The sequence below is a fragment of the Rhinolophus sinicus genome, chromosome 15 (genome assembly GCF_057876585.1).
Source record: "Rhinolophus sinicus isolate RSI-liver-muscle chromosome 15, RSI-T2T, whole genome shotgun sequence".
Classification (NCBI taxonomy): domain Eukaryota; kingdom Metazoa; phylum Chordata; class Mammalia; order Chiroptera; family Rhinolophidae; genus Rhinolophus; species Rhinolophus sinicus.
In genome coordinates, this window is record NC_142515.1 from 82772728 (window position 1) to 82798052 (window position 25325).

Below are 25325 nucleotides of genomic sequence, written 5' to 3' on the forward strand. Positions count from 1 at the left end.
CTTATCTGGGGTCACACATGCCCTTGGGCAGTCCTGGGCATTCACTCCCGTTTCCACCTGTTCTACACACAGGCCCCCTTCATCCCTCTCCTTCACCAGGTTAGGCAGTGGTGAGGGAAGGGGTGGGGGGAGCCCTCAGCTCCAGCACTCCAGCCACGCCCGCCTCCCGGCTGGGTTCTGGTTCTGGTCCAATTGCTCTCAATGAGGCAGAGAAATCAGCTGCAAGATAAACAGCAGCATATATAAGAGGTGAGATAAAAAGTACAGTGAATGTTTAAAATAAAAACATTAGTACAGTAAAAGACACATTGCCATCAATCCCCCTCAGAATACTCCCCTCACTTTGGACACACTTGTCCCATTGTTCTTGCCACTTTCTGAAGCAATTCTGGAAGTCCTCCTTTGTGAGTGTCTTTAGTTGCGCTGTCGTGGCTGCCTCGAGTTCCTGAATCGATTCAAAATGTTTACCTTTTATGGTTATTTTGACTTTGGGGAAGAACCAGAAGTCGCACAGAGCCAGACCCAGTGAATAAGATCACACCATAATGTTTTCATCTGATAGAAATTGCCGTACCAGGAGCGATATGTGCCACAGAGCGTTGTCATGACGGAGGATAAAGACACTCACAAAAGAGGACTAACTGCTTCAGAAAGTGGCAAAAACGACAGGATAAGTGTGTTCGAAGCAAGGAGATTCTGAGGGGGGTTAATAGCTACGTGTTTTACTATAATAATTTTTTTTAAATTTAAACATTCACCGTATCTTTTGATTACATTGCTCACACCACGTAAGAGCAGTTTTATCAGGCACAATGGGGCTGGCCAGCCCCTCCCTCACGTATCTGCGCAGGTAGACCGTTTAAATGACCTGCAACAGCAGCCAGGGCACCAGTCACAGGGTGAAGAGCTTGTCACTATGTGACAAACAAAGCACTAGCAGGAATATGTGCTGTGAGGAAGTATCGGAAACCACACTGCAGAATTATACCAAATAATCTCAAAATAAAATAATCTGCTTAACTCACATGTGTGAGAAGAGTTCCTGACTGCCGAGGGCTGAGCACGACGGTGCTTACCTAGACGACCCTGCACAGAGGCCGTCACACAGGACACCCCAGAGGGCTCGCACTGTCCAGTGGGAAACCATCCCCTCCCGGCCAGAGGAAAGAGCCATGAAGGCAACAGGGAGGTGGCGACATGGTGGAGCTCCTTACCTGTCACCAGGCTGGCTCACGCTGTTGTCCAGTGTGAGCTGAGTCACTTTAGGAATGAGAAACAGGGCACCCAGAGCCTGTCACTCTGATACCCCAAAATAATCTAATAACTTTTAGAAGTCCAGGTGAACCCCTCAAATTTCAATTATTTCAAACCTGGAATAAGATGTGGTCCATAATAAAGGCAGGTGGACTGAGAAAGAACTGGGAGGAGGAGCCCCCAGGGAAGAGGAGAGGCAGAGAATGAGGAGACGGAGCTGGAGGCAGCAGCTGAGGCAGGGAAGAAAGCACGGAACCAGGAACCAATTTCCAAAAGAACGTACCTCTCCGGAACATGCAAAGAAACTCCAGCAGGCTAAGATTTCCAGTTGGAGTTGATGGAGCCTCTCCCTGAGACTGCACGGGCTCTCCTGGAAGTTGCCCAGCAGCAGGCAGAGAATTAGTAGTGAAAGGCAACAGCCAGCCCACAACAGGTGCTGGGGGGGGGGGGGGCCTGGGCTCCTGAGAGCCTCCCACAGAGCACCAGAGCCCCCACTCAAGGAGGTGATGGTCACACAGAAGGAACAGGCTTCTGGCTGCAGGACTTCCAAAGCTCACAGACCAGGCAGGGGGGTCAACCTGTGAGGCAGACTGCAGGAGAGCCGGAGTGAGCACCACACCCGTACCTACCCGGCTGTGTGAGAACGGGAGCCCTTTCCTGAGCCATCAAGCCCACAGCTGTGTCACATTCACCCAACTCCCTCAAGAACGCACATTCCAGCAGACAGCTGGCTAGCGGGCCAGTCACAGCTGCAGTGGAGCATGGGCCTGAGAATAGGGTGGGTGGGGGCTCAGGTCTGTACATGGCGGGCAAGGACCCCCCCACCCACCACCAGGCAGGCAGCCAGTGCAGCTATGATCACCCTTCTGTCACCAAGGAGGAAAAACTGATGGTCACACAAGCAGGCCAGAAACTGGACCCAGACCTCTCTGGAGACCCGCTGGCTAAAATTTGAAACTGACACCACCAAGGGAGGATACAGTAGCCAGCCCCCATACACGCAAGAGTAAAACGGCCTGGATATTTTGGGGAAAGGGCCTGGTAGTTTCTTTACAACAACTCAACACACAACTACCCTATGACCCTGAAATTCAACTCGCAGGTATTTAGCAAGAGAAGTGAGGTCCAAGGTCCACAGGAAGACGTCTGCAGGAATGCTCACTGCAGCTATGCTCACCCGGTGGGGCTCTGTGGACAGGTGAGGGCGTAACTGTACACATCCACACAGGAGTCACTCAGCAAAAGGCTGACACACACACAAGGGTGAAGCTCAAAGCACATGGAGCGAGAGAAGCCAGATTCCACAGAGGAAGGCTGACTCCATTTGGAGGAAGGCTGAGATGAGATTCGTCTAGAGCGGCAGAGTGCACCAGCGAGGACAGGAATTGCATGGAGGGCTTGAGGGAACATTCTGGGATGGTGACGAGGTTCTGCTTAAGGCTGTGGACTACACAGGTGGATGCATGTGTGCAAACTGAACCAGGAAGGCTCACGTGGCATGCACCGCCATCAGCTGCCAGGCTGGGCAGCCCCACTGTTTACTTTACCCTTCCCCTCCCAAGAAGCTGCTTGTGAAGTGTCACCCAAACAGCAAGAGCTCTGCCTATGAACCCTGGAGTCATTGTGGAAAAGTTTGGCAATGCAAACCTTTTCCTGCAGGCCCCATTCCTATACAGAAGGCCATCCATACACCCCCACTTTACAAACAGGTGGCTGCACTATCGTGTTACTTTCAGATTCATTTTTGCTTTGGAAGACTAGGGTGTGAAGGTGGGAGTGGGTGCTATGCCCACACACACCCCACTTATCCCTGCAGGCCACCAAGCCCTGTCTTAATTCCGACTGAAGAGCCAATGAGGTCCCTGGTGTGGAAGAGTTCGCTGATTTTCATTCGGGTATGCTACCCCTTGCTGAATGCCAAAATCTCAAAAAGGCAGATGGGACAGTGATTCTGTCATCGAGGACACCAGCTTCAACAAAGGGGCTCTGCTTTGCGGGCCCAATAAGTAGCACTTTTAGTGCATGTGACAGGCCGTCAGCGCTTCCAAGTGCTTGACCAGGGAAGTGGAAAGCCAGAAACACTGAAGCCCACAGCAACGCTACCACCTACTGCCAGCTCCTAGGAGGCCAAGGGCCCCTCGGTGAGGACGGGAGTCTCTCTCACCCACATCACAAAGGGGGACAGCGAGCCCTTGGTTCCCAGTGAAGCCCCATCGCACAGCTAATGAGACACATGATGCAAGGGGGGGAGCGGAGAGAGGAGGGAGACATACGGCTGCCCCAAGGCCATACACCCTAACGGAAGCCAGGGACAAGCAGTCACCAGGACACCTGTGCCACACTGAGGCCCACGTGGCAGACTGTTAAGAAGTGGAAACAGGGCCCCTCGTCTGCCCCTGCCCTGCCTGTGCTTCCTCCCAGGTAAATTGAGGAAGTAGAGATGGTTTGCCCAGGCACCCAGTGTCTTGCACCTCCCCGAGCCATAATCCCTCAACAGCCTCCCCAAGACCTCTGCATGTTCTTTCGTAATATGGCACCCCAGAAAGGAGCGTGACCAGATCCTGTCCTATCACTTCTGTCCGAGGGGACCCACACAATGCCTGTCACGGAGCAGGCCTGGTCCTGGCCTGCCGACAATCCAAGGAGAGCTGGCACCTCAGAAAAGGGCACACAAATGTGTTTTTAGTGAAACATGGAGATGACTGTTTACAGAGCTCCCAGTCCACAGAGGCCCAGGATGATGAGGGACCCAGTCCTTACCTTTCAGGTATAGAAGCTCTGGAGAAAAGCTCTGGAGCAAAAGAGTAAATGCTCCTCCACCCAAAATGGGGGGTAAAAAAAAGCTGTCCTCACCTGTGTATGGCCCAATTCTGAAGCTCAACAATCTGTGACACAGACTCTCCTCTACAGGAAAGTGCAGGAGCAGAATCTGCTTATCACAGACACAAAACAGAGAACCCAACGCAGCTTTCAAAGCCTGCTCCAGCCTCATCTAAAATGGTCCCAAAGTTGGGTGAGTGGGGGGCAGGCAGCACGTGTCCATGACCTTTGGGTTGGCCTCATGAGACCAACAGGCTCACAACTTCCTCTGTGGAGTTTTATTTTTTCGTGAGCGTACTAATGGATGCCAGAATGGAAACCAAACTGTTTCAACCTTTTAAAAAAAACAAACATCCATATTAAGGTATAATTTACATACCACAAAATTCATCCATTGTAAAAATACAACTCAGTGATTTTTAGTAAATTTAGAATTGTGCAACCATCACCACAATCCAATTTTAGAACTCTTCCATCACCCCGAAAGTGCCCATGACTGCTCATCATGCTCCTCCCGCCCACCCCCCAGCCCAAGCAGCCACTGATTTCTCTCCATCTCTACACTGTTTGCTGTTTTGGACACTCCCTGGTGGTTAAATTCTACACCATGTAGCAGATCTCGGGGTCGGGTGTCTCTCCCTCGGCATGAGCCTGAGATTCTTCCATGTTGCAGCACCGTAACGATAGGTTTGTTCTTTTCCTTACTATACGGATATAGTACACGGATATGTGGATTGTTTCCACTTTTTAGGTATTAGGAATCGTGCTGCTATGAATGCCCATGTACCTGCCTTTGTATGGACAGACGTTTTCCTTTCTCTTGGGTACGTTCGTTGAATAGATTGCTGAGTCACGGGGAAAGTTCATGTCAAACTTTGTAAGAAACTGTCAAACTGTTTATGCCATTTGACATTCCCACCATGTATCTGGGTTCGTTTCTTCTTATCCTTGCCAACAATTGTTACTGTCATCTTTTTTTATTACAGCTATCCTTGAGACTTGTTTTATGGCCTAGCACATGGTCTACCCTGGAGAATGTTCCCTGTGCTCGTGAGAAAATGTATTCTGCAGTCACCAGATAGAGTGTCCTATAGATGCCCAGCAGCCCAATGAGTCGGCAGTGCTCTTCAGGTCTGCTAGCACCTCACTGATCTTCTGTTCAGTAGACCATTCACATTTAATGAGGTTATTGATGTAGTTGGATTTACATGTCATTTTGGTATTTGTCTTCTACAGGTTTTCCTTCTTGTTTGTTCCTTTGTTCTTCATTGAGTGCCTTCTTTTCTGTTAAATGTTCTAGTGTACCACTAAATTCTTCTGCTGATTTGTTGATTTTTTAACTATATTTTAAAGTTATTTTTCTTAATAACTGCTCTAGGGATTACAATAAATATCTTATTAATTTATCACAACCTACTTCAAATTAACACTAACTTGATCCTGGTAAAACGTAGAAACTTTACTCCAATATAGCTCATTTCATTCCTCCTATTTCGTACAACTAACGTCCCATATGTTATATGTACATATGTTATAAACATAATACCTTGTATCTATGATCAATTTCCTGAGAGCTGAAGTGGTTTTGTCAATTCTGTCCAGTGTTACAATCAATGTTGTGTCCTTTAAGTAAGAAGAAATGAGGGGGGCAAATCTTTTATATTAGTCCATATATTTACCATTTCCAGTGCTATTTATTCTTTCCTGTGAATCTAAGTTACCAAAATGTCATTTCCTTTTGGTCTTAAGAACTGGCAGGTCTGCCAGCAACAGATTCTCTCAGTCTTTATCTGAAAATGTCTTTTTCGTCTTCATTTCTGGTGGACAGTTTTGCTGCATATAGAATTCTGGGTTGACAGTTTTCTTCAATCTATATTTTGTCATTCAACTCCCTTTTGGTTTCCACTGTCTCCGGTGACAAGTCTGCCGTTATTCTATGAATGCTCCCTTATATGGGAGGAGTCATTTTTCTCTTGCTGCTTCCAAGATTTTCTTTTTCTTTGGCTTGCAACAGTTTGACTATGCACAGGTATGGAGCGCTCTGTATTTATGCTACTTGAGGTTTGTTGAGATTCTTGGATGAGCTTCTCAAATACATTTTTGGCCATTATTTCTTTAAATGGTTTTTGTGTGTGTGTGTGTTGCCCCAACCATGGCTGCAACCTTGGGCTAACAGAGCCACTGTCCCCCCTCACTCGCCTGTCTTCAAGACTGTCACTTCAATCAATAAGGCCACGGGCAGGGCTGCTGCCCACCACTCTAAACCGAGTGAGCCCCTTCTCACCCTTGCAGAGAAGCTGTTGGTCCTCACAGCCTGCCCCAGCCAAGCAAAACCTTGCTACCAACAGAGCTCCGAAAGGTCATGGGAGGAGCCCCAGGCCAAAAGTCACAGATTCCCATTGTTCTCCCCAAAGTTCAGCAGTTTCTTCAGCACAAACACTTCTCAGATTGTTGTATGCCTCTGGTGTATTTCCAGAGTGCTGAAATAGTTGATTTTTTCGGTCAATTCTATCTTGCTTTATAGCTGTTTCTCTGGGGAAAGGATCTGACAATCTCTCCTCCTTCAATCATGGCTAGAAGCTGCCCTCCAGCCTTGCTTTATTTTGAAACACACACACACACACACACACACACACACACATATTGGGAGACTGAGTCAGAAAACTGCCAGAGATGGAGAGGGCGATTATGGAGAAGGGAACTGATCCTACCCCTTTATCTGCTTCTGTACACTCCAAATTGCCCCAATGTAATTTAAAACACATTGTATCTTGGTGATTTCAATTCATCAGCCACTTTCTTAAAGAAAACGGAAATTTTCTCTGCTAGAAGCCAGCAGAAACTCCCTCTAGTCTTCGATACACCCAAACTGGGTTAGAGTAAGACAGCATGAAAGAAAAAGTGGCAGTTTTTTTGTTTGTTTTTTTAATTGGGGAAGGGGAACAGGACTTTAATTGGGAACAGTGTGTACTTCCAGGACTTTTTTCCAAGTCAAGTTGTTGTCCTTTCTATCTTAGTTGTGGAGCGCGCAGCTCAGCTCCAGGTGCCGTGTTCAATCTTAGTTGCAGGGGGCGCAGCCCACCATCCCTTGCGGGAGTCAAGGAATTGAACTGGCAACGTTGTGGTTGGGAGCCCACTGGCCCATGTGGGAATCGAACCTGCAGCCTTCAGAGTTAGGAGCACGGAGCTCTAACTGCCTGAGCCACTGGGCTGGCCCAAAAGTGGCAGTTTTTAAAGAGCCAATTAGAAATTCTAGGAAAAGAATCTTATTTAACAGTGAAAATGAATTACTATTGCTACACTCAACATGAGCAAAATCCACAAACATTATGTGGAATGACAGAAAGCCAGGGTACAGAATGTAGGATTCCATATATTTAATGTGCAAAAATAGGAAAAACTAATATGTGCAGTTCAAATCAAGAAAATGGTTACCCTTAGGGGGTAGTGACAACAAGTGGGCAAGGGGGACCTCCAGAGTGCTAGCAACTTTCTGTTTATTGATGGAGCTACAGGATGTGTTCAGTTTGTGAAAAGCATCAAGTGGCACATGTGTACTTTTTATTATGTATGCTATACCTCAATTAAAGAAAAAGGAAAGTCTCTTAGCATAATAACATGAAATTGGCATGATAGTCTTACATGACTCAATGCACCTGAATCCAAGGGCTTCCACCCACCTAAACTGTGACTAGACACAGTGCCTTTTCATCTGCCCTAATTCACACCAACCTAGGAAACCGATGGAGCAACCGCACCACAGATCTGACCCTTGAACAACACGCGTTTGAACTGTGGGTCCACTTATACACGGATTCTAAAAACTAAGTATCTATACTGTTTTCAATCCATGGCACAGAGGGCCGGCTGTATGCACTGTATCTGCGTCATTTTATGCAGCAGACTTGACTATTCTCACAATTTCGGTGTGTGGGGGGGGTGTCCTAGAACCAATCCCCCGTGGATATGGAGGGACAACTACGTTTTCAGGGAGTTAAAAGTTATACGCGGATTTTCAGCTGTGCAGGGGATTGGCACCCAACCCCCATTGTTCAAGGGTCAAGCATAGGTTTCCAAAGGATGTCCAGAGCCCAGCACTCTCAATGAAGATCCAAAGACGGCCCACTTTTAACATCCAAATGTGGCCAGTCACTCCAGAACAAATTCGTTTTAGAATGGCTCTGGGTTGGAACCGCTCTTAGGATTCTGTCAAAACTCAAGACTGTATCTCTTCAATGAACTAGACAGAACAATCTGTGTGGGCACTCAGGGAGACACGAGCTGTACACGTGACATTACATTCTGAGTGAAGCTTAAGACTATAAGTGTCGTTGCTAATACTTATTCCCCTCACCACATGCCGCGCACCCGGGCCGATTTCTGGGTATACATCTGTCACCCATCAACCCATAACCAAGGCAGAGGTTATCGCCCACTTACAAATGAAGAAGCACAAGGGAAGATCACCTGCCCTCACCTGCCCAAGATCAGTCAGGGAGAGTGATTTTTGACCTCCACTCTGCCTGCTGGTCTCGTTCCAAAGCCAGGCTCTTTCCACATTCTCAGTGCTTTGCGATGCCCTGGGCACAGTGTCTCCAGACCTGCAGGAGGACCCTTGCTATGTGCCTGGGTTCATCTGTCCTCTGCTCCCTTGCATCCTTTATGTGTCGTAAGGCCCATCAACTTCAGAAACTGTCACATCATCTACTTCAGAAACATCACATCATCTAAGTGCCATGCCCCTGGGTTGGAAGCCAATGGGCCCAGGAGGGGAAATCTGGGACCATGAGGCCCCGAGGCCAAATGCAGCCAGCCTTTGGTAACAGAAAGACATGTTTTGAGTTCCAACTCTTTCAACATTTAAACTCGCCCTCCCAATTCACCAGTCTGTCCTGCAGGGGAGTGCGGTGATTACAGGAAAAACTGTACACGAGCAGCCCAGGAATAAAAGGGACCCAGCAGATTTCTACAAACACAAGCTCCTCCTTCTCCTCACCCATCTGAGACGTTGCTGAGGACCAAGTTAGAGAGAGAGAATGAGACACGCACTTCAGTTTTATTTCTGGAACTTAAAGCCTCTCTGGCTTCAGAATAGGGGCTGCAGAAAGCAAAACCAGACAGAAAAGGTTTCTCTGGGTAGCAAAACGAGCTAACCTCCCACCCCCCAATTAAGATGCTTTCCCAGTGGGAAGGGGTTGGATTTTCCTATTTATGTCGAGGTGGTTAAGAATTTTTAATGCTGAAAAACGCCAGGCTAGGTAATCTCTGAAGTCCTTACGATACCAGCAGTCTGGGTTCCAAAATGGATTTAACACCAAGACTGCAGACTGAGACCCCTGTGGGAGAAGGTGAGGAGCCTCCAAGCTTCCCCAGCTCTGCACTCCTGCCGTCCACCCCGACCTGGGCAGACACAAGGGAGACGCGGGACGGCCACACTGGCATGCCCACAGTGGGACGTCTGGCTCATGGGACATCTGGGTGTAAACGTTCTGGAGCGACCGGTCTCAATAGAGCCCTGAGGGGAGGGGTGACAGCAGGAGCAGAAGCTAGGCCTGAATTTCTCTTTATAGGGTGAAAAGAAGGTTTCTGAGTGCAAACATCGGGTGGTACAAGGAGTTTTATCTCTTTCATGCCTTTTCCTTGAGAGCTCACGAAAGCCAAGGATCAGGAAAGTTCCTCTTGAAATAATCAGTACTAAGAAGAAACCAACAGAGCACGCCACATAAGCCCCGAGCCGAGTGGCCCCTCCTCAGAGACACACTGCCTATGAGGAGCGAGGGCACATGTGAGAGGTACCCTGGGCTGGGCTCCTAACTCTGACCCCGCCAAGTAACCCAGGGAGGGCACAGCATCCCCCTGCCTTCCTGAGCCCCCGATCTGCAAAGCAGGAAGGCTCAAGTTTTCTTACAAACCAAAAGCACCAAATTGGACAGACAACAGGTAGGAGTTTAGCGAAGACCCACTGCTGCTGGCAGGGGAGCTCACACAGGACACCGCCCCCGTCCTATGAGACCCACACTGCACGCCGCTCACTGACGTCCAGGCTAGGAGGGACGTCCCTCGGCCAGGAGGGCACAACAGTGCCAGGGCTGGAGAAAGGGCAGCCTCAGGCTCACCACCTCGCCCGCCTGCCCCAGTTCCCTGACATTCCCACTCACCTGTGTGAGGTGCGCATGTCCACGGGCCCATCACCTGCTGGCCCTTCACCTCTGCCCATGGCTGTCACCTCTGTCCCCTTCAGCAATGCTTGGGTTGGGCCTCCTCCTGGCTCAGGTGTCACTCTCATGTCTCCATCCGTGTTTAAATCTGAAGCCAACAATCCTCTCTCCATTTTTATTTTCTTGCTCTCCACATCATCCTCCGCTGGGTCCTGTTCAAGTGCTCGTTTCTGACTCCGTGTCCGGCATGCTTCTTCGGTCATTCTGAACTTTGAGGAAGGAGAAAACACAACATTTACTCTTGGCACAACGGAGTTGCTACCTTCTTAGAAACTTCAGAGTGTCAGGTTGGAGTATTTTCCTCGCCCCATAACAGTGGCAGAAGTAAGTACAACACGGCCTATAAAATGTGCCCGGGACATTTCTCCACAGCTCTGAGGAAAGCTGGGACAGGAGCAGTGGGGTATCTGGAGAACTGAGACCTAAGGACCGGGACAGGAACGATGGAAGGTGGCCACTGATCAGAAAGAATGGGAATTCTCAGTGATCCAGACTCAAAGCAAATAGAGGAAAATTCTGAACTCCCTGCCGATAAGAGTCTGAATACCTGCACTGGACGGGGGGGTGTCTGGGATCCAGAAGGGGGACCACTGTCCCAGGAGCAGGGCCACAGCCCGGGTACAGCACTGACTGCACTGCCTCGGACTGACCCTTCTCCCCTTCAGTGGGGGTGGCCTCCTCACTCCCTGCTCACCTCAGGGTGGGTGAGGAGTCGGGGTCACATTTAACCCTTTGACTGCTGGTGAGGTGAACTTTTAGTGAGGTGAGGCCTGGCCCAGTACCTGCAGCACACACATATCTTGATTTACAGAAGAAAGAAAAGAAGAAAAAACAGCTGAGTCAGTTTTTGATCCCATGACATCACTGGGCTCCACATGACCCTTCCCAGGATTCAGTCTGAGAGACAAAGCACTTTCCAGAAAACCAGTCTGAACCGGTTCCAGACAACAAGCTGAAGTGTTAACCCTCACGGAGACAGAAGACAGGAGGGAGGACAGGCAGTGAAGTCTGTCTGCAGGGAGGCAGCAGGCATTCCACAAGAGTCTGGGACATGGGCACGTGCTCTTAAAGGGGCCGCTCCAAGCTGGGCCTCGATGTCCCAACAGGGCAGGACACTAGAAATGAGACGAAGAGTTTCCCAGAGGACAGCAAGGAATTTAGCTGCCAGGCTCTGACAGAATTCCCGAAGCGCCAGTTCTCAGGACAGTCAGCAGCCATGACCACCAGCACAGGGAGGAGCACACCGTGTGAGCCCCTCCAAAGCCTCAATTCACACCTGTGGCGTAGTTACACTCGAGGCCTCTGAGCTGTTTGCGTCCACACAGGCAGGGCACCCAGCGCCTCAGTTTCCTCATCAGTAAACACCCTGGGAGGTATGTGCTGGGCTGGGCAGACCCGGTCCCAGAGCCCACCCTCTAGGAGGCTGGGGCAGCACCAGCCAATGGAGGAGACGCGTTCCTGAGCCGACCACTTGCAGCCTCCTTAAAGGAGGGCCTGCCATGGACTCAGCCTGAAAGGCGGAAAGGACAGCGGCTTCTCCCCCTGGTGCAGGAGGGAGAGCAGCCCCTGTGCACACCTGTTAGGCCAGCGTGGCAATGACATCTGTCTGTTCCTACATGCAGCCCAAAGCACTGAACCGAGGTCTCCCCATGGCCATGTCACCCCTGGGGTGCTCCCTACCCAGAGTGATCGAGGGCAGGGCCAAGGGCTACGACTTGGCTTCCATCTGCCCCCAGCCGGGGCCTGCCATCTACCCTGCAGCAACGGCTCAGCGCCAGCTGCTCCCATACAACCCCCCTCCCTCTGCTCTCGCCCAATCTCCCCAGCCCCTTAGCCACTGCTCTGTCATGTCCGCGGCCCCAGTGAAGTGAGGGATGCTCCCATGTGCCTCTCAGACTAAAGTTCTACGGTTTCTGTCTTTCTCCAACATGCCTCGACCACCAACCCCGGCTGCCTGCTCACTGAGTCTGTGCATCCCGTCTCCCCGTGGCACTGCAGACAAGTCACTGCCCTGAGTGGCTGTCACTGTGGGAGGGGAGGGTCATCTTTCCTTTGGGCACAGCCTGAAATACGAGCTCCTCGAACATTTAGGGATTTTGATGAGGAGTGATTCTGGGGCCACCTTGGACAGCAGGTACGTGCATCCCCCAGGAAGAGGGAGGAGCCGGTGTGGATGGGAGATGAGGGAGGGGAGACCAGAATCTCAGGCGAGGACCCCCACTGGGGTCCGGAAAAATTATGCCCCCGAGGGAGAAGCTCCCAATCTGGCCTGACGCCCATTGGGGGGGAAGGGGATCCAGGTAAATAGGAGAACGCACCCCCACGCACAATGCTGTGTCCCCCAATACTGCACTCAGAGCGCCCCGTGCTTCTCCACTCAGCATCTGCTCCAGCTCAGTGGGGTTCTCCACAGGTTAGGTCCCAGTATGTTTCCATGAACCTCAGCTGAACCCCAGATCTGCATGAAGTCCTTTAACTGCCCACGGATAAGGAGGGGAGTCGATGACAAGCTCACTGTGCACGGGTGACCAGACCAGTGACGTGGTGCCTAGTGGCCTCACTTCCCTGTCATTGGTGGATGACACGTAGTCCGTCACGAGGGTGAGAGCAGAGCCTCACACCCACAGGGCCGCCCCTGCCAGCAGAGGGCCAGGCTTGTGCTGCTCAGACAGTGTCAGGGCAACTCACTCTGAAGCCCATGGGCTGGAACGATGCCAACCCTCGGCCCAGAACTGACGGCCGAGCCTGCGCCTCTGGTGGGCCACTCTGGGTGAGGGGAACCTTCCGCACCCCTCCCCCACCACACGAAGGACAAGCCAGAGGGGGCGGGCCCGCCAGGGGTGATGGGGCCTCCTCCACAGAGCTCTGGTTGCCTCAGCACCCACTGGGGCCTGCTGTGGCCAATCCTGGCCCCTGGGGCATTGCTCCTGGGGAGGGCAGGGGCTGGTAAGCAGCACTCCTCCTCTCAGTGGGAAGGACCAGTGCCCCCAGCACCTCAGGGCTGGAGGCCACAGCCCTACAGGCACTGACCCAGAGACGGTGACAAAGTTTCAGAAAGAAACCAGCCTTGAGGGATGAAGTATGACTACGACCGCCTGAGGATTTCTGCACAATGCAGGGAGGAAGTGCATTAGAAGCCTTCCTAAAGAGCAGGTGAAAAGGCTGTCCCCGTTGGTAAACTCGGATCAGCTTCACAATTCCTGGCAAGTGAGGGGAGAATGAAGGGGAAGCTGTGACTGCAGAAGTTCCACCGCAGGCCTACTTGTTCAGGAAATGCAGGCCCACAAAGAGCCTCCCCCTCTCAGAGGGATCCTGTGCTGGCTGCGGCCTGAAGGCAGATCCAATCAGCAGCCCGCCCACTGTCAAGATGCGGCAGCCAGGGTGCCAGGATGCCCGAGGCACAGGCTGCGCCCCAGGGAGAAGGGCTGGAACCCAGGCAGCCTCAAGGCCCTCCTCTCACTCTCCAAACAACCTGCTCTGATGCATCCTCCCATCGGGCCGGGCAGAAGGCAGAAGGTAGGACGCACACAGTCCAGTGACGTCCCAGCCACACCAGCAGTGACATCAGCACAGCACAGACCCATCTCAGGACGATGGGGCCACCGAGTCCGAGGCAGAATGCTGACACAGGGCTCAGGGGCAGATGCAAATTTCAACTGCCCCTACCAAAAGCTGTTTTATTTGAGTAAAATGCCACCATCCAACTGGTCTAACAACCTCAGGCATAAAACTCCAAAGGGTGAATTACGCTGCAGCAGGAACCAGAATTTTTAAACAGGACTCGGGAGACCAACAGCAAGCAAGCAGCACAAGTCAGGCACATAGGCCAGCAAAAAAGAGTAAACAGACACGAGTCACAGAACCATAACCCTGAGGCATTATCATTAATACTCTCTGAACTATATCACTGTTACTAACGTACCAGCAGCACTACCAGGAGTAATACTCCTGTTTCAGATGTGAGGAAAGTGAGGCTTAGCAATATGTGCTTGGAAGACGTGACAGAGCCATTGTGTTGAAAAGTAGACTTGGCATGCTTTTCCCAGAGGCCAGAGAAGAAAGGGAATGTGTGAAAAGGTGGAGGAAGAAAGGTGCTGGGTGTGGACTGACCTCCAAGGGAGCACAGGGAGGTCTGTGGGATACAATCCGTTCTACAGGATCATCTGGCTGATTTGGGGACAAACTGAAGGAATCTGTATCTTGTGCTCAGGATGGGAAGGGGATGGAGCAGTGGGGAGACATGATCAAATGTTGGATTGTACGTTAGACGACAGAGACATCACAACATGCCAACAGCTGGACGTGAGGCAGAAGAGGGTTGCTCTGTTTTGTTGGGTTTTGCCTGAGCAACTAGAAAGAAAAAAGTGATTTTCTGAGAGGGGGAAGGAGCAGATCTGGGGGAGGAAGGTTGAGAGTAGAGGTAATCTGGACATGCTGAACATGAGCCATCTACCAGACCCACACAGAGAGGCTGAGTGAGGAACGTCTGCTGACAGGTGGAGGCCTGCACCTGGGGCAGCCCCTGTCCTCAGAACGGCCTGGGGCACCCCTTCCTGTCAGGAAGGAAGGAGAGCCTGTGAAGCAACGGTCACCAGGGTGGGTGACAATGGAGTCCAGATGCCACCTCACCAGCTACTGGCCACACAGGCCCCACTGGGCAGGCAGCTCCACTGGGCCAGAGCGCCCCTAAGAAGACACGCAGCACCCCGGTGGTCCCAGGGCTGGGGCTGTTCTTCCCTTCCAGAACAGACGTCACTCTGCTTGAGGCCTGAGCCACTTCCTGATGCCTCTCTCTGAGCAACAGTGGCAGGGATGCGGTGGCTGTGTTCTGGAAGGAACTCACACCCAAAACCAGTTTGAAACAACGTCAAACCCCATTTAAGGCTGAGTACAAGGGCTGCAGTCTAAGTTAGAAAACAGAAAAATAATCCGATAACCAGCCTGCCCCACCGGACACAGCAGAGAACAGAAGTGGGATCTCAGGGAGTGACTGGCCAGGGCAGCTTGTCACTCCGAGCCTCAATTTCCCCAAACATACCTTACAGATGATATATGAAGAGACACAGAGTGACGTTAGAAATAACCTGAATGAGAAAATCAAGTTGCACAATACAGTGGTACCTCAGTTTTCTAATGTAATCCGTTCCAGAATACCATTTGAGTTCTGAAACGTTCGAAAACCGAGGCGCAGTTTCCCATAGAAAGTAATGCAAGATGGATTAATCCGTTCCAGACCTTTAAAATCGCCCCCTAAAACAGCAATTTTGCATGAATTTTACTATCTAATGGTACCACAGATCCATAAAACGATACACAATGAAAGCAATAAACACAATATACTGCACTGTAAAAGCAATAATAAATAAACACAATGGAAAAACAATGCTGTAGATGATAAAAATGAAAATGTAATTTTTTTTTCTTACCTGCAAGGATGACAGTAATGGTTTGGATGAGGGGTCCCCTTCAATAATCGCAATAGGTGAGCGTTGCTCAGGTGTTCTGTGGCCCTCTTCCAGAATCACTGTAGGTGACTCCTCTCCTGCCATTCCTTCCCTTGATTTGTTTACACCACTGACAACACCTGGTTTAGACTCTCTGGATCTTTTCCTCACTAAACATTTTTCAATTGACATTTGCTTTTTCCGATGTTTTAAAATTTGTCTAAAGTGAGACATAGCATTATCATTGAAAGTGTCAGTGGCATGACTTACGGCAGCTTTATCAGGGTGATAGTTTTCAACAAAAATTTGCACTTCAACCCATTTTGCACACATTTCTTTGATCAGTGCAGTAGAAACACTTTCTCTTCCCTCCTCCTCCGAAGACAGTTCCTCTGTTGCCACCTGTTGCTGCTCCGTCAGAAGGTGTTGAAGTTCTTCTGTGGTGAGTTCAGTCCTGTGGTCCTCACTGACTCCTCCACAGCATCATTACTCACTTCCCAGCCCATGGACGTTCCCAGAGACACAACATCCTCAACACCAGGAGCATCCTCTTCAACATCCTCAAATACACGTTCAGCGACAGCGTCCGGCCACAGTTTCTTCCATGCTGACTTCATTGTTCTGTGAGACACATCCCTCCATGCTTTGTCTATGAGATGTAAGCAATGTAGGATATTGAAATGATTCTTCCAGAACTCTCGGAGGGTTAGCTCTGTGTCCGAGGTCACCTCCAAGCACCTTTGGAACAGTGCTTTGGTGTAAAGCTTCTTAAAATTAGCTATGACCTGCTGGTCCATGGGCTGGATGAGAGGAGTCGTGTTGGGGGGCAAAAACTTTACGCTGATAAAACTGAACTCTTCCATCAACTCGTCCTCCACGCCTGGGGGGTGCGCTGGAGCTTTATCCATAACAAGCAGGCACTTCATTGGAAGGTTTTTGTCTTGGAGGTCTTTTTTTACACTTGGCCCGAACACTTCATGAACCCACTCAATAAAAAATGGCCTGCTTACCCAAGCTTTGCTGTTTGCCCTCCACATCACATGCAGTTTGCTTTCTATGACACTGTTTTTCTTAAATACCCTGGGGTTCTCAGAATGGTAGACTAGCAAAGGCTTCAACTTAAAATCCCCACTTGCATTCCCACAAAATAAAAGGGTTAGCCTGTCTTTCATGGGCTTGTGTCCTGGCAATGATTTCCTCTCCTTTGTTAGGTAGGTCCTCTTTGGCATTTTTTTCCCAAAAGAGGCCTGTCTCATCACAGTTGAAAACTTGTTGGGGGAGGAAACCCTCTGCCTCTACATAATCTTTAAATTCCAAAACAAATTGGTCAGCGTCTTCTTTGTTGGCACTGGCAGCTTCACCATGTCTCACCCCATCGTGTATCCCACTTCTCCTCTTAAACTTTTCAAACCACCCTCTGCTTGCCTTGAAAATATCACTCTCAGCACTTGTTCCAGGGGTGTTTTTGATGAGGTCAGCATGCAAATGTAAAGCTTTTTCACAAATTATGCTCTCAGAAATGCTGTCACCAGCCAACTGTTTTTCATTTATCCATATGAAAAGCAATTTTTCCACTTCTTCAATTGTCTGTGTTCTTTGTCTTGTGTTTTAACACCTCTTGCAACATTGGCTCCTTTAATGGCTTCTTTATTTTTTAAGATGGTACAAATTGTAGATTTGGCAATACCAAACTGCGCTGCCAGATCACATACACGGACACCACTTTCATGTTTGGAAATAATTTCCTTCTTCACCTCTATTGTTGTTCTGTTAATGATTCTCTTGGCTTTGCAGCTTTTATCCATTTCTCATAGCAAGGGGTGATTGGCAGAGGGCTCCTGAGATGACATGAACACAGACTGATTGCACAGTCAACAAACAAGCCCAAATGTCACCTCCGTGTTGCGCGGTTGCTCAGGACTCAACAGTCGACAGCTAGGCCTCAGGATCTTGCACTCAGCAGAAGCCACGTGACATGTTCGACTTCCGAGGCGTGTTCAAAAACTGAAGCATTTATTTCCGGGTTTACGGCGTTTGTAAACCAAAATGTTCGTCAATGGAGACGTTCGAAAACCGAGGTACTACTGTAGTGTAATACCATTCACATGGTTTAAAAGTGCCTTTACAGAAAAAAAATACTGACAGTTTACTAAAATTGAAACTGAAATAGGGCTAAAATCCACAGCATTCATCTCTGAAGAGTGAACAGTTAAGAAACTTTCACTTTCTGTATTCAATTATTTCTCATAACAGTGACTACGTATCAGCCTTCTAGTCAAAGAAATTAAAGCTAAAAAGGAAAGCTAGATCAAATAACACCGCCACCTTCAGAGGCTGAGAACTGGAAGGCCACGTGTCAGAAGGCCTTGTGAGGGGGGGGTGCCCACCCCAGCCCTCAGCCAGGACGGTGCTTGTGATGCACGGAGGACACATGGTCGGCTCCTCAAACAGGCGGAACCAAGCACACAAGAGGAACACGAAACCTCAGGTGGCTGAGAGAGAACCCTGCTGCTCCTTTCCCACTTCTTACTGGCAAACGTCCACGTAGCGTAAAAGTCCACTTTCTCCATCACTTACTACCACGCCTCTCAAGCTCTACACAATAAGCCCAATCCCCTCAGCTCATCACTCAGCCCACCTTCTACCTGGGCTACTAGCTGTCCCGAGGGGCCGCCAAGCCGGTGTTCAGTGTGGGCTCCCTCTGACAGCGCCCATGTCCTCCACGGCCCTGACCAAACGGCTCGCAGCAGCAGCAACCCCGCCCCCCAGTCAACGGCTTCCTCCCTCCTCTTGGATCAATGCTAAGCTCTTCCTGGCACAAACTCCTTTTTCCCATTCATCTTCATTTTCAACGTGGAGCAAACAGTATGGGTTTAGTATGCGCTACTGAGTTAAACCTACAGTTCTATAAATTAGTCTCATGAAGTGTATGATTCCTGGGGTTGCCCTATGGGGCAAAATGAAGCGAACAGGTTGAGTGCTTTCATTGAAGACTCCCGCATTCTGAGAGGTTATCACTTTGTGAGGGGTGTAAATGTCTAACTATTACATTGCTTTGTACACCTGAAACTAACTAAATAAATAAATAAAACAAGTTCCTCATGACAACAAAAATAAAAAACTCCTGCATTCTGACTTTCTGGAAGGTACTGAGATGGAGCCCCACAGACTGATGCCTAGGTGGGAACAGGAATTCGAGGAGACAGTCCAGGCAGGGGAACAGCATGGGCCAAGCCGCTGAACAGAGAGGGTCTCAGGCAGAAGGAAGCCACAGCAAGGTTTACTCAAAAAGAGAAACCCTACCTACATGCAAACTGCCCGAAGCCAGGTTCTTAACCCTTAGTGGTCTGAAAACTTACGACACTCCAGAAACACGGGCATCTTCTCTCCTGTACACCATCAGGAGGGCCCCAGGCCCCGCCACCTGACTAGGAGCTCCCTGGGCCTTCAAAAACACAAACTGAGAAGACATTGGGGAGATTCCCCCTACAGCAGTCCTGGGGTGTGGGGGGCACACCAACACTCGCTGGGGGTGTCACTCATCCAGAGCCTCTGCTGTTGACAATGGGGTGGGCATGCCACCCTGTGAGGTGGGGAAATCCAAGTCTAGGTGGGCCAGGGTTCTGAGCCGAGAGCCCAGGTCCCCACTCCTTTCTACCTGGCACTCTCATAAGCTGCCCACCGTGGACCATTCTACTACATGATCTAAAGGCCTTTTGTTAATTATACTTAGGTGGTTTGTTTTCATCTGGAGTGACAAGGACACGGTGGGGCTAAGATGTACACGCCAGTGAGGAGGCTGGAACCGCCATCCTCAAATGCCTGCACGGCAGCCACACCTGACAGAATTAAGGTTTGCCCTGCCCAGGGCCAGGCCACAGAAAACCCCCCAGCCCCCACCCTCGGATGTTATCACCACCCACCAGGTAACAGGCAGAAGGGCATCAGCATCAATGTTCCTACTGTGTCCCTAGTCCTAGAAGACTACTAGCCACACAGTAGGTGCACAGTAAACATCTGAAGAATGAACAAATGTAGGTTTTACAGAGAGGAGCTTGGGAAGGTGGGTGTTGGACCAGACACCTCAGGCCCCATTTTTGACACTGGGATCCTCAGATCTTGACTCAAGTTGATTGTCCCTCTGTTACCAGAAATGTGGGCTCTTCTTACTTCATTTACTCCACATGGATCACCTCAGATCCTCACAACCACCTGCAAGGTGAGTGCTACCATCAGCCCCATTTTACAGGTGGGAAAACTGAGGCAAGTGGCGGGCACACAGTGAGTGGGTGGGATGGTGCTGGGTACTAAAGGCCATGCTCTGCCAGGCAGTGTCTATTGAAACACCACATCAACAACCCAGAATCAGACTTGAGGCTTCCAAAGGACACTGGGAGCTCCTCGCGAGGGGGAGTGGGCTTGACTTCTCACTGCACAGGGTCCAGATGACATAGTATGTGATTACAGTTTCATGGAGTGGCATGAGTGAGAACACACCTTTTGCCCTTTGTTTTCAAAGCACAGTCAGCTCTGCTGGAGCACAACAGATATATTTCTAAAAATTACCACATGTTGCAAAACCATGCAATAGAAACAGAGAGCTCCTGGGAACAGTGGGGTTAGTTGCACAGCACCCCAAAACTCTGTCACATAAAAAAAGACAGGAACCTGGTTTTAAAAAGGCAGCATGTTAAATAGCCAAGAACTACACAAATTCTACCTGAAGCCTGACGCCTCCCCTGGAGAAGACCTGTTACGTGCTGTGGCTGTGGGTGGGCTGCAGTTTCTGAGTTCCTGTGATTAGCAGGCAGGAGGCCGGCAGACTCCAGAAGGGGCTGGGCGTGGCCTGAGAGGGGTCCCCGTGAGCGCGCACTGATTCTGTGTACCAGGTGCTACTGTGGCTGGCAGCAGTCTTCTGCATTCACCTGGTACAGCAGTCAGCAAACCTGTTCTCAAAGTGACACTAAATATTTTCAGCTCCATGGGCCACTCGGTCTCCGTCCCGATTACTCAGCTCTATAGCTGTGACAGTATGTCCTCAAATGGGTATAGCTGTGTCCCAGCCAAATTTTATTTACTAAAACAGGTCACCAGCTAATCCAGCATTTCTCCTGGACAAAACAGCACATAACCAAACACAACTTGTGTATTATGCGCCAACTGTGCCCTAACATATCAATAGTGTTGGAATAAATCTACTTTTCCAAAACAAACGTTACAGCAGAACTGACTACAGAGAAAAATAAGTTTAAAAAAAAAAAAAAAAGACTTGAACATGTAAATTCAATCTGAGCCCAGGACTCAAAGTTAACCCTTTTGACAAGTCAGAAGAAATTTAGTTTCAAATAGAGCCAAGAGCACAGATCACTGCAGGGTCAGTCAGTCTCACTACACGGGTTTTTATACCACCCTAAAAGCCCTACACGCTCAAGATAAATAGGTTCCTCATAGAAGGAAATTACGTGCTATAAACTCAATTACTGCAGATGAAACTTTAACCCAGTTACAGAAACAAGCAGGTCCTCAGCACACGTGCCTGAGCATCAGATCCCAGCTCCCAGGAGAAGCACAGGGGCTGAGAAGAACCTGATGGGCAGAGCAGCCAGCAGGGGGGCTGAGGGGAAACCTCACTAAGGAGGGATGTTTGAGCTGGGATGGAAAGTGTGAAAAGAGCACATGGGATTGAGTCACTGCAGACCTGGGGGCCACTGGAGATGCCCTGGGGCAGGAGGGAGCCACAGGACCTGGCTTCTCCAGGTAACCAGGACTCACCTTTGCCCTGGAGGGCTGGGTAGAGAGGTGTCATGTGTACCAGGGAAACCCTGAAAAGGGCGCTTTACCTGGTTTGAAAGGGGGGGGCCCTCTAGGAGGACACAGGTCCACACCACACTGCCCCCGACTGCCCCACTCCAGGGCAGGCGAGCAGCGCCGTCATCGCCCTACATCCTGGGTCCTGTCCCACAGGTGGATCAAGATCTCTGAACACCCACGATTTGCACCAGTGCGCTCTGCCTGGGGCTGCAGCTCCATAGCCCAGCCCAGGGATGCAGGGAAGCCTTGGGGACCTAAGGCTCAGCCTCCACTGGTCGGCACCTCGATCCTTCAATTCTGCTGACCTTTATGTGAACACTGGGCCTGACTGGTGGGCGCGTCCCTTCACTCCCAACCTGGTGGTATCTGTCCATCACTCACTGGAGCTCCCTGGGCTTGGAGACTCAATGAAGGGTTCCTGAGCCTTCTGCCGGTACTAAAAGAGGCCAACGCAGACTGCCAGGTGGGCAGCCACTTGACAAAAATGAGACACATCCTGCTATGGGGCTCTTCTCAAGGCTTCTCAGGAGGTGTGCAATGTCACTGTCAGCCTTCGAGGGCCACGGTTCCGGGGTGGCTGAGGGCAGTGTAAAGAGAGGGAAAAGGACAAGGAAAGCAGTGCCCAGACTTGCTTTCCATCTGACCCCACTCGATGGACACCCTATCGGCAGAAGATGAACGCAGGGGACTGGGGCATCGACAGACTCCTCCCCACTCCCCAAAAGTGCCGCACGCAAGGCTAGGTGCACACCAAGCACCACACACACCCGTGTGCATCCACACCCACGCATGCTCGCATACGCACACCATACCCACTTACACGTGCACAGTTTTCATCCCCGCCTCCCACTTCTGAATCCTCTCCAAATCTCTCAGAAAAGGCCTTTTTTCTTAATTCTGAGCAAAGAACAGCAGTTCTTGTGGGTGATCGGTGTGCGCTCAGCTCCTGTCCACCTGTCGCAAGGAGGACTAAAGCCATTAAGTACGGAAATGAGCTTAGATACAGGGAGCAGGACCACCAACTCCTAAAGCACATGGAGGAGCCCAGGGCTCTGCAGAGCCTCGCGTGGATCCCCGCACCCATCCGCCATTTCAACCCACACTTCCTTGAGCCGTGACTAAGATCATTCACACCCACTGGAACAGCAGAAATGTTCAAATACTAGCCCGGCAACCACACTCCTTTCTACGATGTTGTGCATACGACAATTTAAGCCTCCAGACAAGGCAAAGAACTGTTTACTGCCGTTTATCTGAGCGATGCGTGAACCCTGAAAGGAGCTTCTGCAGCACGGGGTGCTTGTTACTCAGCGCCTGGGACACCCCTTCTCCTAGTTCATGGTCCACCTGGCCCAGCAAGACAGGGACACCAACGGGCCCCTGACAAATACTGATCCTGCACCTGACGGCGACGTCCAAGGAGCCAGTGGCGTGGGGGTGCCTCCTCCGTGGAGGGCTGGAGAAGCAGCTTGGGGTACCCGTCCTCAAGGGAGCACAAACACAGTAAGCGCTGTAAGATGCGTGTGCCAATCTCCATTGTATTACAAGCCAACACCAGAAAAGGAGTCCACCTGGTAGTCCAGAAGAGGAGAAGAAGAATCTAGAAATGCTTCACTTGAGCTGGGCTCCAAGGGTAGAATCTGGATTTGTAGAGAGAAGAGGAAGAAACGGTAGCAGAAAAGGTGAAGAAGCTACCTGAAATAAAAAAAAAAATTTAAAAGAGAAAAGATGAAGAGGAAGAAATATATAGGCACGTGTAAATCCATGTCCAAGGAAAGTTGATAAAACCAAATAAAAGGAGATCAAAACTTTTATCAACTGTTTTTTAAATGGAATGAGGTTGCTTAGAAGGAAAAAGCGTCCCCGTTACAGCGAGGCCATTTTACGTTCAGTGCTGGGAGGCCAGCAGTGGTAATGGGCCTCACATGGGCTTCCCTGGGCTTTGGGTGGCCCTCGGAAGTCCAGGGACTGGGGGTGGAGTAGGGTCTCCACGGGCGTCAGCCTGAGAGCGAGGAGGGCTGGAACCTTTCGTTGGGTCCTTCAGCACAGAGGAGGGGAGCGCAAAGAGCTAGCTGGGAGGTGGCGCAGAGCACGCTCCAAAAAGACCTGGACGTGCACACACCTTAAATGAGGTCCTCCAGTCACTGCATCCAAGCACTCACTCTGAGCACCAGTGAGCTCCGCAGGGGACCACGCTGCCCCTCGCCCCCACAGGTGTTCTCTACCTAATTCCTCCAAGAAAAGGCACCACTTGCAAGTGCGGTGCTCAGCACAGAAGCAGGAGTTGAAGGGGGAGGGGAAGTTCAGGAGCTTCCCAGCCTCCTCCTAACAGCACTCCTAACATACCAGGGGTGCCCGCACACGCTCTCCGTCGGAAATGCTGGCAACCCATCAAATAGAAGCCAGCACGCAGGGGGAGGGCGGCTCATGCACAGCTAGACCAAGACATCCATCCTATCCGGTCACCTGCAGTCCTAGGTTCAAGAACCACCCAGCAATGCAGGTGGTTCAGACTGAAGTGAAGTCAAAAGGGCTGGCACACTGGGCGTTCCCATTTACAAATAAACACACATTTACAATCTGATTATTTTTTTAAGGCGGAGGACTTGTAAATGATGCCTATGAGTGAATGCTTTTGGGGCATATACTTAACAAAATGAACTTGGAGAGCAGACGCTAACATACTCAAGTGGTGGCCATCCACATTTGTGAGGAGAAAACTTTAACCGTCTTCAGATTCCTCAATGCAAATCCCACAGAGACTGCACAGTGAAGCCAGCACTGGGAGAAGCTCCCCTCAGCAGTGTGTGGGAACAAAGCCAGTTTCAGGACAAGTTATCACCAGAAAAAACCCTCGGTCACTGCCCTTGGAGCGACTTATGCCACAGTAAGAGCCAACCCTGTGATGGTGCACCCAGCTGCTCAAGCTCACGCTGGGACAGCCAGGTCCCCCACCCTCAAACTCCCTGCCTGGAGTCATGGGGAAGAAAATGAGAGAAAGTGGAGCTCCTATCCCTAGGAGGTGCTAGAAGAGCTATAACTTTTATCTTCCCCCAAACACAGCCAACCTCCTGAAAACTCTGAACACGGGGAATCCTGAGCACAGGCCACGTGGATCCCACTCAGGTGTCTGCACCTCAGCCCCACGCCTGGGCCTCTGAACACCCTTCCCGACAGCATGAGATGAAAGGCCGTCTTCTCCAAGACGCTCAGTAAGGGGGAGCACACCTACACTGAACACATATTAAGAGGAGAGACTAGTGGCAAGTCAGTGTCTTTAAAACTGTCACTAGCTGCCCCCGGCTTGCACTGCAGATGAGGACGTGGCTTTCGTATCTGCCACCTCAGAGGTGCTCAGTAAGCACCCAATGCCACACACGCAGGGCCACTTCCAGGTGGGCATCTGAGCCTTTGACAGCTGGGCTGTGGCCAAAGCCCAACCCTGAGCCCCGGAGAGAGAGAGAGACAGAGAGAAACATATGCTGCCGGAGGAGCACATGACACAGAAACAAAAGTGCCACATGTGAAGGGGAATCTGAGCGATATTAAATGTCCACAGGGAGATGGTGACCAGGAGACCCCCGGTGCAGGATGTCACTGTGAGGGCTAGCTGGCCACGTTTCTCTCCCATGAGAAAGGACCAGCCCTCTGTCCCCTCCCAGCTGCCTCTTGGGCCCTGAGCCTCGTGGCCCACAAAGGGTTACGCCTGCCATTTCCATGACATCGGCAATGTACCCATCGGGTATCACATCACAAAATGGAAGGCCCTAACTCTTCC

At 50.5% G+C, this 25325-nt stretch overlaps 1 protein-coding gene across 12 annotated transcripts in view; it reads right to left on the reverse strand.

Annotated features, from left to right (window-relative positions):
* GATAD2A (GATA zinc finger domain containing 2A) overlaps positions 1 to 25325 on the reverse strand; it is a 91688-nt gene that overhangs the window by 21906 nt on the left and 44457 nt on the right. For 5 of the 12 annotated variants that reach the window (XM_074337802.2, XM_019736883.3, XM_019736880.3 and 2 more), the window contains exon 3: positions 10233 to 10501. The exons of 1 other annotated variant lie outside the window; for it this stretch is intronic. In XM_074337802.2, coding sequence (XP_074193903.1) covers positions 10233 to 10501 — 269 coding nt within the window. Of the gene's footprint in view, positions 1 to 10232; positions 10502 to 10986; positions 11092 to 15718; positions 15738 to 25325 lie in introns of those variants that run through there. 6 more of the 12 variants (XM_074337805.2, XM_019736881.3, XM_088792362.1 and 3 more) reach the window with 3 other exon arrangements.